This window comes from Bombina bombina, chromosome 2 (assembly GCF_027579735.1).
Source record: "Bombina bombina isolate aBomBom1 chromosome 2, aBomBom1.pri, whole genome shotgun sequence".
NCBI lineage: Eukaryota > Metazoa > Chordata > Amphibia > Anura > Bombinatoridae > Bombina > Bombina bombina.
The window spans coordinates 205,221,434-205,238,431 of NC_069500.1; the positions used below are offsets into that span (position 1 = coordinate 205,221,434).

The 16,998-nt window shown below is 38.9% G+C and overlaps 1 protein-coding gene across 1 annotated transcript in view; it reads left to right on the forward strand.

Annotated features, from left to right (window-relative positions):
• FAM151B (family with sequence similarity 151 member B) overlaps positions 1–16,998 on the forward strand; it is a 238,237-nt gene that overhangs the window by 83,440 nt on the left and 137,799 nt on the right. Inside the window, 1 exon segment of the mRNA XM_053699712.1 lies at positions 14,465–14,682. Coding sequence (XP_053555687.1) covers positions 14,465–14,682 — 218 coding nt within the window.

A 16,998-nucleotide genomic window follows, 5' to 3' on the forward strand; every position in this document is an offset into this window, starting at 1 on the left:
CTTTAAAAGCACAACTGTCTTCGATTGGTATAGTTGTGCGTTTAGCAAGTGAAGAAACAGCCCCCTCCACCTTAGGGACCGTCTGCCACAAGTCCCGTATGGGGTTAGATATGGGGAACATTTTCCTAAAAACCGGAGGGGGAACGAAGGGAATACCTGGTTTATCCCACTCCCTAGTAACGATATCCGCAATCCTCTTAGGGACCGGGAACACATCAGTGTAAACAGGAACTTCTAGGTACTTTTCCATTTTACACAATTTCTCTGGAACCACCATAGGGTCGCAGTCGTCCAGAGTAACTAATACCTCCCAGAGCAATAAGCGGAGGTGTTCTAGTTTAAATTTAAAAGCCAACATATCTGAGTCTGTCTGAGGAGCAACATTTCCCGAATCGGAAATTTCTCCCTCCGACAGCACATCCCTCGCCCCCATTTCAGAGCGTTGTGAGTGTATATCGGATACGGCTACTAAAGCGTCAGAATGCTCATAATCTGTTCTTAAAACAGAGCTATCACGCTTTGCAGGTAACATGGGCAGTTTAGATAAAAACACTGAGAGGGTATTATCCATAACTGCCGCCAAGTCTTGTAAGGTAAAAGAGTTAGATGCGCTAGAGGTGCTAGGCGTCGCTTGAGCGGGCGTAACTGGTTGTGACACTTGTGGAGAGGTTAACGGGCTAACCTCATTACCTTCTGTCTGAGAATCATCTTGGGCCACATTTTTAAGTGCAACAATATGATCTTTAAAATGTATAGACATATCAGTACAAGTGGGACACATTCTGAGAGGGGGTTCCACCATGGCTTCTAAACACATTGAACAAGGATTTTCCTTGGTGTCAGACATGTTTAACAGACTAGTAGTAAGACAAACAGGCTTAGAAAACACTTTAATCAAGTAAAAACACACTTTGCAAAAAAACGTTACTGTGCCTTTAAGAGATGAAAAAGGCACACAATTATCCAAAACAGTGAAAAATGCAGCAAACTTTTTCGAAATTTTCACAGTATGTGCCTAAAGCATTAGTAAGATTGCACCCCTAGCAATAAAAACGATTAACCCCTTAATGCCCAAACCGGATCAATAGTAAGCAAAAGACCGGTAAAAATAACTTCAGCACCTTGCCACAGCTCTGCTGTGGCCCTACGTTCCCTTAGGAGTCAGATTTGTGGGGAAAAAGCTTCTTATGGGCCCTCAAACTGTAGCAGGACCCTCCATGTGAAGACAGCCTGAAGTTCTAGTCAATATAACTGCGCATCTGAGGCGCGAAATTAGGCCCCTCCCACCTTACTCCCGTGCTTTGAGGCCTAAAGAAACACTCCTAAGTGTTTTAATAATAGCCATGTGGGTAACAACCCCTGAAAGAAACCCAGAGGAACCTTCAAAGTGTCTCAGAAACGATATTTTTCTAATAAAAACCGTTTGTCATTAAGCAGTGTCAACCAGCATAAATTAGCCCTGTAATGTAAGCTAGCAATTCCATACATAGTCTCTGAATACAGCTTACCCTTCCCTCATGGGGATCTTGTCAGTCTTTTCCAGCATTATCACAGTCTTGTCTAGAAATAATTGACTGAACATACCTTATTGCAGCCTAACCTGCAAACCGTTCCCCCCAACTGAAGTTTTCTTGTACTCCTTAGTCCTTTGTGGGAACAGCAGTGGATTTTAGTTACAACATGCTAAAATCATCTTCCTCCCTGTCTGCAGAAATCTTCATCTAATTTCTGCTAGAGAGTAAATAGTACACACCGGTACCATTTAAAATAACAAACTTTTGCTTGTAGAAGATAAAAACTACAATTCTAACACCACATTCACTTTACCCTTCCGATTGCTTAGAGCCGGCAAAGAGAATGACTGGGGGGTGGAGCTAGAGGGGGAGCTATATGGACAGCTCTGCTCTGTGCTCTCTTTGCCACAAGTAAAGGATGAATCAGTGGACTGGATACACCTTACAAGAGAAAAATAAAGATGTTGCCATCTTTACTTTTTAATAAACTACACAAGACAGTATTTTAGGGCATTTGGGGCAGATTTATAAAATTAACCAGAGATCTGATCACTAATTGCTACTGCGAGCTTGCTGTAGCAATAAACAGCCACTTGTAATGGCTGGATAATTATCTCGCTCCCGCAAACGGGCAAATTTGCTCGTTTGTGGGAGCGTGATAATTTTGAGCTCCACTTGTAATGTAGCCCTCAGTGTTTTAACCTCTGCAAAACGGTTAAACAAATAGGTATACTGTAGTTTCATGCAAACCTTGCTGCTCCCAAGCAGAAAATGACCAGTGATTTGGCAGGCATGTGTCACTGTCTCTTGACATTAGAAAAATAAAACAATGACATTCTGATTGAACATCAATAACTAAGGGGCACTATTATTGTATAATATTAAGATACAAGCACACAAACAATGTAATATATATACAGAATTCCAGTATCTTATTATATAAATGCAGAATACTAGATATTGATGACAAATTCTATGTTCAAGTTTCCATAGAAAGTGATGGTTCAGGCAAATCACAATTGCATTAATGCATTTGTTATATTTTCCCTATTAGTCAGTGCTATTAGATGAGCTGTCCTTAGCTACTACAATATCTGTTATACACAAGCACACATTTCATTCTAGTTTCAATCTAAAATGTTTAAAGTAAAAATGAGTAAGAATAGTAGTGTATTTCACAGTCTATTAGAAGCATTTTTACAATATACATGTGATTTGCTCAAAAAAAAATTTTTTTAAAAGTTAGCAACGATTGTCCAGTGTAAATTCTTATTATTACTTTTATAGTTAAAAAAAAAAATATGCAAGTTTTATTATCACAACCTCACAGCTTATCTACAGGTAATTAGCTCTTTTTATATATTTTATTTCAAGTGAGACTAGAATATATTAAAGTTCTATAAATACATTCTTTCATTTTCTTCAATCTGTATTTAGAGTGAGTGTACCATGCAGAGTGTTAATTTGATTTGAAGTTATTTTCATGATAACAAAGAAATGGTAAATCTACAGTCTAGCCAGAAAAGCTTAAATGCTGCTGAGTTAAAAAGGACTGACAAACATTTTATAACTGTTGTTCGTGACCTATAAACTGCCTGCATTGCTAGGGATTATTTGCATTTATTTAGTATGTTTAGAATACTAACAAAAACATTTGTAGCTTGGTAAGCAACCCACAACCAATAAAGGGGCATGAGTGTGATTCATATAGAGCATGCGGTTTAAAGGGACATGAAACACAATTTTTTCTTTTATGATTCAAATTTTAAACAACTTTGCACTTTACTTATATTATCAAATTTGCTTCATTTTCTTGGTATTCTTGTTGAAGGAGCAGCAGTGGACTACTACCCAGGTATGCTTTTCAACAAAGGAAATGAAAAGAAAAAAAGCAAATTAAATAATGTGGTTTAAATGATCAAATTGTCTTCGTTCCCAGGGTAAAATTTTGTTGAAGTCAGCTCTAGAGCAGCAATGCACTACTGGGAGCTAGCTGAACATATCTAGTGAGCCAATGAAAAGAGTCATATGTATAAAGCCACCAATTACCAGCTAGCACTTAGTAGTGTGTTCCAACAAAGGATAATAAGAGAATAACACAACATTTAATAATAGAAACAAACTGGATAATAAAAGAAAAAAAATCCCTTTAAGATATGTTTTCTGTCTGGATTAAACCCTTGATTTCTCAAAATTAAGTGTTCATGAAAAAATTCATACAGAACATACAAGTTAAAAAAAATCCAGGTTACTTCTTTTAGTAAATGTCTCGCTTTCTCTTAGTATCCTTGTTTTAATCTTGACTTTTTTCCACAAGAGCATACGTAGGTAGGCTCAAGAGTGAACACACGTATTGAGCATTGTATGTCAGCAGTTTGTTTGCAACAATGTTTATAACAGTATTCGAGTCCCTTGCACACTCCTGAGCCTACTGTGGTATGGTCTCATGGAAAAGAGCAAAGGATATCAAATGAAAAAGGTACATTTGAAAATGTTGTTAAATAGCATGTTCTGTCTGAATCATAAAAATTTTATTTTGTCTTTCATGTCCCCTTAAAGGAAAAAAAAGAGTACAAAGAAAAAGCTATAATGTGTTAGTGTTTTATTATTGCAGTTGTGTTTAACCCAGGGTAGCAATGCACTATTGGACCCTGGCTGAGCACATCTGGTGAGCCATTGTAAATCCACCAATCACAGTTGAGTTCCCAATAGTTCACTTCTTCTCCTGAGCCTACTTAGCTATGTTTCTTAAAGGGACAGCCTAATCCAGAATTGTTATTGCTTAAAAAGATAGATAATCCATTTATTACCTATTCCCCAGTTTTGCATAACCAGCATGGGTATATTAATATACTTTCTCCAACATTGGTGTGTCCGGTCCACGGCGTCATCCTTACTTGTGGGATATTCTCTTCCCCAACAGGAAATGGCAAAGAGTCCCAGCAAAGCTGGTCACATGTTCCCTCCTAGGCTCCGCCCACCCCAGTCATTCTCTTTGCCGTTGTACAGGCAACATCTCCAAGGAGATGGTTAAGAGTTTTTTGGTGTTTAAATGTAGTTTTATTCTTCTATCAAGTGTTTGTTATTTTAAAATAGTACTGGTATGTACTATTTACTCTGAAACAGAAAAGGATGAAGATTTCTGTTTGTAAGAGGAAGATGATTTTAGCAGACAGTTACTAAAATCGATTGCTGTTTCCACACAGGACTGTTGAGATGAAGTAACTTCAGTTGGGGGAAACAGTTAGCAGACTTTTCTGCTTAAGGTATGACTGGCCATATTTCTAACAAGACCATGTAATGCTGGAAGGCTGTCATTTCCCCTCATGGGGACCGGTAAGCCATTTTCTTAGTTTAACATAAAAGAATAAAGGGCTTCAAAAGGGCTTAAAAACTGGTAGACATTTTTCTGGGCTAAAACGATTGCTTTAATAGGCATATTATACAGATTGTAACTAATTATTGGTGTTATAATCTTGGGGAAACGTTTAGGAAAACGGCAGGCACTGTGTTGGACACCTTTTTCAGATGGGGGCCTTTCTAGTTATAGACAGAGCCTCATTTTCGCGCCACTAATGCGCAGTTGTTTTTGGAGAGCAAGGCATGCAGATGCATGTGTGAGGAGCTAGAATCACTGAAAAAGCTTATAGAAGGCATCATTTGGTATCGTATTCCCCTCTGGGCTTGGTTGGGTCTCAGCAAAGCATATAGCTGGGACTGTATAGGGGTTAAATGTAAAAACGGCTCCAGTTCCGTTATTTTAAGGGTTAAAGCTCTGAAATTTGGTGTGCAATACTTTTAATGCTTTAAGACACTGTGGTGAAATTTTGGTGAATTTTGAACAATTCCTTCATACTTTTTCACATATTCAGTAATAAAGTGTTTTCAGTTTGAAATTTAAAGTGACAGTAACGGTTTTATTTTAAAACGTTTTTTGTGCTTTGTTGACAAGTTTAAGCCTGTTTAACATGTCTGTACCATCAAATAAGCTATGTTCTATATGTATGAAAGCCAATGTGTCTCCCCATTTAAATTTATGTGATAATTGTGCCATAGTGTCCAAACAAGGTAAGGACAGTAATGCCACAGATAATGATATTGCCCAAGATGATTCCTCAAATGAGGGGAGTAAACATGATACTACATCCCCTACTGTGTCTACACCAGTTATGCCCACACAGGAGGCCCCTAGTACATCTAGTGCGCCAATACTTATTACCATGCAACAATTAACGGCTGTAATGGATAACTCTATAGCAAATCTTTTATCCAAAATGCCTACTTATCAGAGAAAGCGCGATTGCTCTGTTTTAAACACTGAAGAGCAAGAGGACGCTGATGATAATTGTTCTGTCATACCCTCACACCAATCTGAAGGGGCCATGAGGGAGGTTTTGTCTGAGGGAGAAATTTCAGATTCAGGAAAGATTTCTCATCAAGCTGAACCTGATGTTGTGACATTTAAATTTAAATTAGAACATCTCCGCGCACTGCTTAAGGAGGTATTATCTACTCTGGATGATTGTGACAATTTGGTCATTCCAGAGAAGTTATGTAAGATGGACAAGTTCCTAGAGGTTCCGGTGCCCCCCGACGCTTTTCCTATACCCAAGCGGGTGGCGGACATAGTAAATAAAGAGTGGGAAAGGCCCGGCATACCTTTTGTCCCCCCCCCTATATTTAAGAAATTATTTCCTATAGTCGACCCCAGAAAGGACTTATGGCAGACAGTCCCCAAGGTCGAGGGGGCGGTTTCTACTCTAAACAAACGCACTACTATTCCTATCGAAGATAGTTGTGCTTTCAAAGATCCTATGGATAAAAAATTAGAGGGTTTGCTTAAAAAGATTTTTGTTCAGCAAGGTTACCTTCTACAACCAATTTCATGCATTGTTCCTGTCACTACGGCAGCGTGTTTCTGGTTCGAGGAACTAGAAAAGTCGCTCAATAAAGAATCTTCGTATGAGGAGGTTATGGACAGAGTTCAAGCACTTAAATTGGCTAACTCTTTTATTTTAGATGCAGCTTTGCAATTAGCTAGATTAGCGGCGAAAAATTCAGGGTTTGCTATCGTAGCGCGCAGAGCGCTTTGGCTAAAGTCTTGGTCAGCGGATGTGTCTTCCAAGACAAAATTGCTTAACATTCCTTTCAAGGGTAAAACATTATTTGGACCTGATTTGAAAGAGATTATTTCAGACATCACTGGGGGAAAGGGCCACACCCTCCCACAGGATAGGTCTTTTAAGGCTAAAAATAAGCCTAATTTTCGTCCCTTTCGCAGAAACGGACCAGCCTCTAATTCTACATCCTCTAAGCAAGAGGGTAATATTTCACAACCCAAACCAGCCTGGAAACCAATGCAAGACCGGATCTGGTGGGGGGCAGACTTTCTCTCTTTGCTCAGGCTTGGGCAAGAGATGTTCAGGATCCTTGGGCGCTAGAAATAGTTTCTCAAGGTTATCTCCTGGAATTCAAGGAACTACCCCCAAGGGGAAGGTTCCACAGGTCTCAATTATCTTCAAACCAAATAAAAAGACAGGCATTCTTACATTGTGTAGAAGACCTGTTAAAGATGGGAGTGATTCATCCAGTTCCAATAAGAGAACAAGGGATGGGTTTTTATTCCAACCTGTTCATAGTTCCCAAAAAAGAGGGAACATTCAGACCAATTTTGGATCTCAAGATCCTAAACAAATTTCTCAGGGTACCATCGTTCAAAATGGAAACTATTCGAACGATTCTACCTACTATCCAGGAAAATCAATTTATGACTACCGTGGATTTAAAGGATGCGTACCTACATATTCCTATCCACTAGGAACATCATCAGTTCCTAAGGTTCGCTTTTCTGGACAAGCATTACCAGTTTGTGGCACTTCCATTCGGATTAGCCACTGCTCCAAGGATTTTCACAAAGGTACTAGGGTCCCTTCTAGCGGTTCTAAGACCAAGGGGCATTGCAGTAGTGCCTTACTTGGACGACATCCTGATTCAAGCGTCGTCTCTGTCAAAAGCAAAGGCTCATACGGACATCGTCCTAGCCTTTCTCAGATCTCACGGATGGAAGGTGAGCAAAGAAAAAAGTTCTCTGTCCCCGTCAACAAGAGTTCCCTTCTTGGGAACAATAATAGATTCCTTAGAAATGAGGATTTTTCTGACAGAGGTCAGAAAATCAAAAATTCTAAGCTCTTGTCAAGTACTTCATTCTGTTCTTCGTCCTTCCATAGCCCAGTGCATGGAAGTAATAGGATTGATGGTTGCAACAATGGACATAGTTCCTTTTGCACAAATTCATCTAAGACCATTACAACTGTGCATGCTCAGACAGTGGAATGGGGATTATACAGACTTGTCTCCGACGATTCAAGTAGATCAAAAGACCAGAGATTCACTCCGTTGGTGGCTGACCCTGGACAATCTGTCACAGGGAATGAGCTTCCGCAGACCAGAGTGGGTAATTGTCACGACCGACGCCAGCCTGGTGGGCTGGGGCGCGGTCTGGGAACCCCTGAAAGCTCAGGGTCTATGGTCTCGGGAAGAATCTCTTCTCCCGATAAACATTCTGGAACTGAGAGCGATATTCAATGCTCTCAAAGCTTGGCCTCAACTAGCAAAGGCCAAATTCATAAGGTTTCAATCAGACAACATGACGACTGTTGCATATATCAATCATCAGGGGGGAACAAGGAGTTCCCTGGCGATGGAAGAAGTGGCCAAAATAATTCAATGGGCGGAGGATCACTCTTGCCACTTGTCTGCGATCCACATCCCAGGAGTGGAAAATTGGGAAGCGGATTTTCTGAGTCGTCAGACATTCCATCCGGGGGAGTGGGAACTCTATCCGGAAATCTTTGCCCAAATAACTCAATTATGGGGTATTCCAGACATGGATCTGATGGCGTCTCGTCAGAACTTCAAGGTTCCTTGCTACGGGTCCAGATCCAGGGATCCCAAGGCGACTCTAGTAGATGCACTAGTAGCACCTTGGACCTTCAACCTAGCTTATGTATTCCCACCGTTTCCTCTCATTCCCAGGCTGGTAGCCAGGATCAATCAGGAGAGGGCTTCGGTGATCTTGATAGCTCCTGCGTGGCCACGCAGGACTTGGTATGCAGACCTGGTGAATATGTCATCGGCTCCACCATGGAAGCTGCCTTTGAGACAGGACCTTCTTGTTCAAGGTCCATTCGAACATCCGAATCTGGTTTCCCTCCAGCTGACGGCTTGGAGATTGAACGCTTGATTTTATCAAAGCGTGGGTTTTCAGATTCTGTAATAGATACTCTGATTCAGGCTAGAAAGCCTGTAACTAGAAAAATTTACCATAAAATATAGAAAAAATATATCTGTTGGTGTGAATCCAAAGGATTGCCATGGAACAAGATAAAGATTCCTAAGATTCTATCCTTTCTACAAGAAGGTTTGGAGAAAGGATTATCTGCAAGTTCTCTAAAGGGACAGATTTCTGCTTTATCTGTCTTACTACACAAACGACTGGCAGCTATGCCAGATGTTCAAGCATTTGTTCAGGCTCTGGTTAGGATCAAGCCTGTTTACAGACCTTTGACTCCTCCCTGGAGTTTAAATCTAGTTCTTTCAGTTCTTCAAGGGGTTCCGTTTGAACCCTTACATTCCGTAGATATTAAGTTACTATCTTGGAAAGTTTTGTTTTTGGTTGCAATCTCTTCTGCTAGAAGAGTTTCAGAGTTATCTGCTCTGCAGTGTTCTCCTCCTTATCTGGTGTTCCATGCAGATAAGGTGGTTTTGCGTACTAAACCTGGTTTTCTTCCTAAAGTTGTTTCTAACAAAAATATTAACCAGGAGATAGTTGTACCTTCTTTGTGTCCGAATCCAGTTTCAAAGAAGGAGCGTTTGTTACACAATTTGGACGTTGTCCGTGCTCTAAAATTCTATTTAGAGGCTTCTAAAGATTTCAGACAAACATCATCCTTGTTTGTTGTTTATTCTGGTAAAAGGAGAGGTCAAAAAGCGACTTCTACCTCTCTTTCCTTTTGGCTTAAAAACATTATCCGTTTGGCTTATGAGACTGCCGGACGGCAGCCTCCTGAACGAATCACAGCTCACTCCACTAGGGCTGTGGCTTCCACATGGGCCTTCAAGAACGAGGCTTCTGTTGACCAGATATGTAAGGCAGCGACTTGGTCTTCACTGCACACTTTTGCCAAATTTTACAAATTTGATACTTTTGCTTCTTCGGAGGCAAGAAAGGTTTTGCAAGCCGTGGTGCCTTCCATTTAGGTGACCTGATTTGCTCCCTCCCTTCATCCGTGTCCTAAAGCTTTGGTATTGGTTCCCACAAGTAAGGATGACGCCGTGGACCGGACACACCAATGTTGGAGAAAACAGAATTTATGCTTACCTGATAAATTACTTTCTCCAACGGTGTGTCCGGTCCACGGCCCGCCCTGGTTTTTTAATCAGGTCTGATATATTATTTTCTCTAACTACAGTCACCACAGTATCATATGGTTTCTCCTATATATATTTCCTCCTGTCCGTCGGTTGAATGACTGGGGTGGGCGGAGCCTAGGAGGGATCATGTGACCAGCTTTGCTGGGACTCTTTGCCATTTCCTGTTGGGGAAGAGAATATCCCACAAGTAAGGATGACGCCGTGGACCGGACACACCGTTGGAGAAAGTAATTTATCAGGTAAGCATAAATTCTGTTTTTTACCTCTATGATTCCCTTGTATCTAACCCCCTCCGCAGACTGCCCCCTTATTTCAGTGCTTTTGACAGACATGCATTTTAGACAATAAGTGAGCACAATGTTATCTATATGGCACACATGAACTAGCGCTGTCTAGCTGCGAAAAACTGTAAAAATGCACTGAGATAAGAGGCGGCCTTCAAGGGCTTTAGAAATTAGCATAGGCCTCGAAGTAGCAAAAACCAGCGAGTCTCAAAGCGCTTATGAATCAAAATAATGTTCTTTATTGTGGAGAGCTATTAAAAGGTTCAGCATAAAAGCAGAAAAAACCCTTGCAGCCTGGGAAAATGTCCACGGCCTACCTAGCTTTAGCTTTCAACAAAGAATACCAAGAGAGCAAAGCAAATTTGATAATAAAAGTAAATTGGGAAATTGTTTAAAATTGCATGCCCTATCTAAATCATGAAAGTTTAGTTTTGACTAGACTGTCCCTTTAATATAGCAAGAAAAAGAAGTATATTTTATAATAGAAGTAAATTGAATAGTCTTTTAAAATCCCATGCCCTATCTGATCCATGAAAGTTGAATTTTCAGTTTCATGTCCCTTTAAGCTTTATTTAAATTTGAATAATAAGGTTTATGCCACTGACATTCTGAAGCTTCCCCCATCCCTACAGGTTGTAAATTGCTTTGCGTCTTTTAAAGGGGCATTTTGAAACGTAATAACATTTTAATTGCTGTAATTGCTTTTAAATAGCCAAACTCCACCAACCACTTGCCTTATTTGGAGGAGATCATCCGGCCAATGGTCATTATATTAATTTTAACTGCATTGTTTTGCAGTTATCTCCTGAAGCTATTTAGGGATATATGTAGCAGAGTTAGCCTTGAGAAGTCTGCAGTGTGCATTTCCTGTTCTAAAAATCAGAAAATTCATAATTTTCAGGCCAAATTACATGAAAATGGGCAAAATAAATAATGAAAGCATATTCCACAGTTGTTTTACTATTTGATTATGAAACTTACAGGGAGTACATGTTGGTACATGACTTGTCTGTTGAATACATTGCTTACTGGCTGGTAAGGACAACTCCCAGAACCCTGTTTCTGTACTGTAGCACTCTACACGTATAACACAAAAACTATATTTATTTCAAACACAGGAACATCCATTACAAAGTTAAATGCATTTTATATTTGTTAACATAATGTAAATGTCATTGATACTGAGGCCTAGGCTAGTTCCCATTGCTGGTGTAAAGTGTGTACACTGGCGGTAACATAAAACATCTCCATAGACTTTAATGTAGAAACATGTTGTTACCACCAGTTTACACTAGCAATGGAATCTAGGACCGAGTGGCAGTTTTGTAGTGGTGATCTGATATATATATATTCATAACATACATTAAATACTTTACCCCATGTAACTGGCTGACAAATAGAATGTTAACTTTTCAGAGTTAAAGGGACATTATACACTAGATTTTTCTTTGCATAAATGTTTTGTAGATGATCCATTTATATAGCCCATACAGCTTTTTTTAAAAGAAAATCTATAGTTTTGCTTATTTTTAAATAACATTGTGCTGATTTTCAGACTCCTAACCAAGCCCCAAGGTTTTAGGAGAATACCGACATATACCTACTCCAGCTTGCTGCTGTTTGTGTAAAGAGTCTTTTCATATGCAGAGCAATGGGGGGGGGGGGGTGTCTGCTATTATTGCTATTGAAGCACTTGCAGTGGGAGTTCTAGCTAATCTTTTTAACAGAGCTAAACTGGGAGCTTCTATTATTATACAGCTTCTTGTTTATAGAAGTGTCTATTACATGCAGTTAAATGAAAATTGGTGTATACTGTCCCTTTAATTGAAATAGATTTTTATTGAACACTTGTCATATTACATAATATATAACAACATAAATACATCATTTGTATCAGGGTCTGGTTTCATAACATCCATATGGTTACATAAATGTCCATAGTCAACCATAAAAAAGCTGAAAGGCAGATCTGAGTCCAGTAAATCTCCAACCTTGTATACTGTACCTTTAAAGGGACAGTAGAGTCAAAATTAAATATTCATGATTAGACTCATGCAGTTTTTTTTTTTTTAAATTGGCTTCCAGTTGACATCTATCAAATATGCTTTGTTCTTTTCCTATCTTTTGTTGAAAAGTAAAAGCAAGAGAAGCTATGCACTACTCAAAGCTAGCTAAATGAATTGGCCAATGACAATGACATGAGGGATATAGGTGCAGCCATTAATTGCCATATAACTCAGAGTAGTGCATTGTGGCTCCTGATCCTACGTAGATATGCTTTTCAACAAAAAATACCAAGCGAACAAAGTAAAGTTGTTAATAAATGTATATTGGAAAGTTGTTTAAAATTGTATGCTCTGTCTAAAGCATGAAAGTTTAATTTTGACTTTACTGTTCCTTAAAGTGACAGTCTACTTGATTTTTTTTTTATTGTTTAGAAAGATAGATGATAACTGCCAATCCTGCGTTGCATAAACAACATTGTTATATTAATGTTTGTTTCTTTTCGAGCCCCTGCAGGCCACCTCTTACCTCAGTGATGTTTACAATTTTGCACACAGTCAGACAGTGCTAGTTTATATATGCCATATAGATAGCATTGTGCTCACTCTCGTGGGAAATGATAATGGTTATGACGAAACCAGCACTGATTGGTTAAAATATAAGTTTGTAAAAAGCACTGAGATAAGGGGCAGGATAAGGGAAAGTCTGAGGGGTAATCATAGAAGTAAAAGTATAATAATATAATAGTGTTGGCAGGACCGTCTTTAACACAGGGCAAAAGGGGCAGCTGCCCAGGGCCCAGTTTCTGTTGAGGGGCCCAAGAGTCCTAAAAAAAAATAAAAAAATATTTTTTTTTATGGTTCATACCAGACTGCTGATGTGACATGGGGAACACACACATTCAGTCCTAATACTGTCACAGTCAAAAGTACTCTGCTTATATATATATTTTTTAAACTGTGCCAGACCGTGCCGGTGTCATGTGATATGCTAAGCTATTGCCATGTGCTGTTTTAGATGTGCACTGTGCAGCACTGAATGCAAAGCCCTAACTCAGCATCCAGCCATTCCCACTGCATCATAAAAGGTCCTACTGGGGTTACCACTGTTACCAGGTAACTGCTCTGGTGGTAGGGATTGTTTCTGAGTAGGGCTGACTGTAGGCGCATGCAGCAGAAAGCTGGAGCGGCAAGCATGTGAGGATTTGAGCATCTGTGCAGCTGCATACACTGCTCTATTCAGTCTTGAGGCTGTGTGACTCATCTCACAGTGTATCCATGCAGCCTTGGACAGACAGCATCCAGTCTGCTGGTCCCCTTAGCTCTGCTCTTTCTGCTGTGGCCCTAAGATCAACTAACTGAAGTTTGTAAGGGGAACAGTGCTTTGTAGAAAGGTGTCAGTGGGAAGAATAAGTGAGTGCACACACACCCCTCCCCATGCAGCATTGTCTAGTGCAAGGTGAGAGGGAACTTGTTCCTAGCAAAGAAGTGACATGTGCTGCTGTGGCTGATGTATAGTGTCATGCTGATACTTCACACATCAATGTAAGGTTTATTTTTATAGTTTTTGTTTTCTCTGTGTCTCAGATTTTACAGCTTTAGTTCTGCTGTTCCAGTCAGTAAACTTATACTGCACCTCCATGCTTCCTCCTCAGTCTTTACCTTGCGTTGCTCCTGTTGGATGCCCTAAATCTCTTTAACCAACTAACCTCACACCAGAATCACATTCAAAAGAATATTAAATGAATTCACAGTGGAGGAATTTATATATTTATTTACTTATTAGTACTGCTTAGGTCCAGTTTCACATATTGCAATTTATTTCATTTTTTTAAATGATTAGCTCAGCAGTGGATAATCCACTGCTGGGCTAATAATTAAAAAAAAATTGATTTAGTTGTTTTTTGGGATGTTGGGGTGGAGAGCGAAATTGCATGGGGGGGGGGCAAGAAAATTTTCGCCCAGGGTCCAGTCAATATTAAAGACGGCCCTGAGTGTTGGTTGTGCAAAACTGGGGAATGGGTAATAAAGGAATTATTTATCTTTTTAAACAATAACAATTTTCGAGTAGACTGTCCCTTTTAACACCCTCTACCAATATCAATGGAATTTTTTTTTCTCTATTTTCTCTGTTTTATTTCACGGTCTCATCTCAAATGTAATTTAAAAATGTTTTCTGTATTTTTATTGTATTTTCATTGTTCATAATTGTTTCTTTTTTTATTTTCAGTATAGAAGCTGTGCTGCCATCAATGCAAATTTTAAACACTCTGAAGGCTGATATAAAGCAACCAGTTTGGATTAATGCAGATATTCTTCCTGGACCTGGTGGAAAAGCCAAACCTGTGGATCCTAAAGAATTTCTACAAACTGTTGCTTCATTTTTTCCTGAAGTGACTTTGTCTTTGGGTTGGACAACAGGATGGTTTCCTAACAAAAACAATACAGGTAAAATATATGTCACATGTTATTAAGGGCATAATATTCAAAACCTCGCTGCTCAGCTGAGATACGCTAAGAAGTCTCTAGGTATGGAAATTTTGTCTTGAGAAATGTTTATGTTGCTATGTACTGTAGTGTTCTTTATGTTGCTATGTAGTGTTCTTTATGTTGCTATGTAGTGTTCTTTATGTTGCTATGTAGTGTTCTTTATGTTGCTATGTAGTGTTCTTTATGTTGCTATGTAGTGTTCTTTGTGGGATAGTGAAAATATTTTGCACACATATCCTTTTTTTTTTTTTATCAGCTTTATTATTATTAATTAAAAAAAATACATAAGTATTGGGGACGCAGCTCCTTTTATAAAAGATATAGATGATAAATATAAATAAAGCAGCTAATTCACTTTTTTCTTTTTTGTTACAATAAGAGATAGTGATATTAAAACTTTACCATAAGTGATACACACGTCAGACTTTGCACACATATCCTTGTTGCATTGTTTTGTGTTTCATGTTATTGGATTAACAATATGTAGAACTTGTTTTCATAATTTAAAGAGCAAAATAGTTTGTTGCTTAGAGCAGCTATTTTACAGCTAGATTACGAGTTTTGCATTATGAGTGAAAAAGTATTGTTATGCTTCATAATGCTGCTTTTTCCCTAACGCCGCTATTACAAGTCTTGCAGGTATAGGTGTACCGCAAACCTTTTTGGCCGTCAAGCAACATCAGTACCGCACTTTTAAAAAAAGTCCTTTTTCTCCAACATTGGTGTGTCCGGGCCACGGCGTCATCCATAACTTGTGGGAATATTCTCTTCCCCAACAGGAAATGGCAAAGAGCACAGCAAAAGCTGTCCATATAGTCCCTCCTAGGCTCCGCCCACCCCAGTCATTCTCTTTGCCGCTGAACAAGCAGCATCTCCACGGAGATGGTGAAGAGTATGTGGTGTTTAGTTGTAGTTTTTTATTCTACTATCAAGAGTTTGTTATTTTAAAATAGTGCTGGTATGTACTATTTACTCTGAAACAGAAAAGGATGAAGATTTCTGTTTGTGAGAGGAAGATGATTTTAGCAGACAGTAACTAAAATCGATTGCTGTTTCCACATAGGACTGTTGAGATGAGATAACTTCAGTTGGGGGAACAGTTGGCAGACTTTTCTGCTTAAGGTATGACTAGCCATATTTCTTTTTTTTTTTTTTTTTTATATTTGTTTATTTGTATCCAACACAGTATACAATCAAATGAATCCAACCTTTTGTGCCACGCAGGGCAAGGTAAAACATGTTATAGAACAAAAACAAATTAGAGCAACAAATTCACTTTCTCTCAGTGGATTAATAATTTCTTTGTAAACAATATTTGATACTGAGCTGGAATTTTTCTGTTTTAAATACACAAAAAAAAAACAATAAAGCACTCAGATAGTCAAAAACAACTAACAAAAAAGATAGACGAAAGGGGCAAAAAAAAAAAAAAAAAAAAAAGGAAACCCTTCACTACTACACCAGACCCCAACTACGATTAGTGCTAAATTTCTGTAGCCTTTGTTATCCATGAATGTGGGAAAAGATCTAATATAACCATTTCTGCAAAACTAACTGAGGATGTAAAGGGTGCTAAAATCTGTTTTTGTATAGGCAAGAGATAAGAGTTAATAGTGGGATACCAACCACGTAAAAAAAAATTAATTCTAATTTCTGAGGCATCCTGTAAATGATATGATTAAAAAATAATTTGATCTTGGATAGCGTGCATGATCTCAGAAAATACAGGCCCTTTATTTGCTTTCCATTTTTTAAGAATACTCTGTCTTACCGCTAATATTAATGTATTTAAAGCGCGAGTCCAATACCTATCTAGACTACTCGAGGACTCAACCAATAGGATAATATCCCGGAACGTGAGAGAAACAGATACACCATGTATATTGTTAAACCAATATATAAGTTTCAACCAAAGCTGATTTATCCTAGGGCATGTCCAAAACATATGTAGTAAATCCGCTTCCATATAAGCACACCTGGGGCATGAAGCTGACCTAGAAGGATAGAATCGAGCCAATTTAGCAGGATAAAGATAAAAATTGTTTATTAGTTTCATATGAGATTCCTTCCATATTGAGGGGACTTTACAAGTTTCTAGCGACTTTCCACATAGGACTGTTGAGATGAGATAACTTCAGTTGGGGGAACAGTTGGCAGACTTTTCTGCTTAAGGTATGACTAGCCATATTTCTAACAAGACTGTGTAATGCTGGAAGGCTGTCATTTCCCCTCATGGGGACCGGTAAGCCATTTTCTTAGTCTCAAACAGAATAA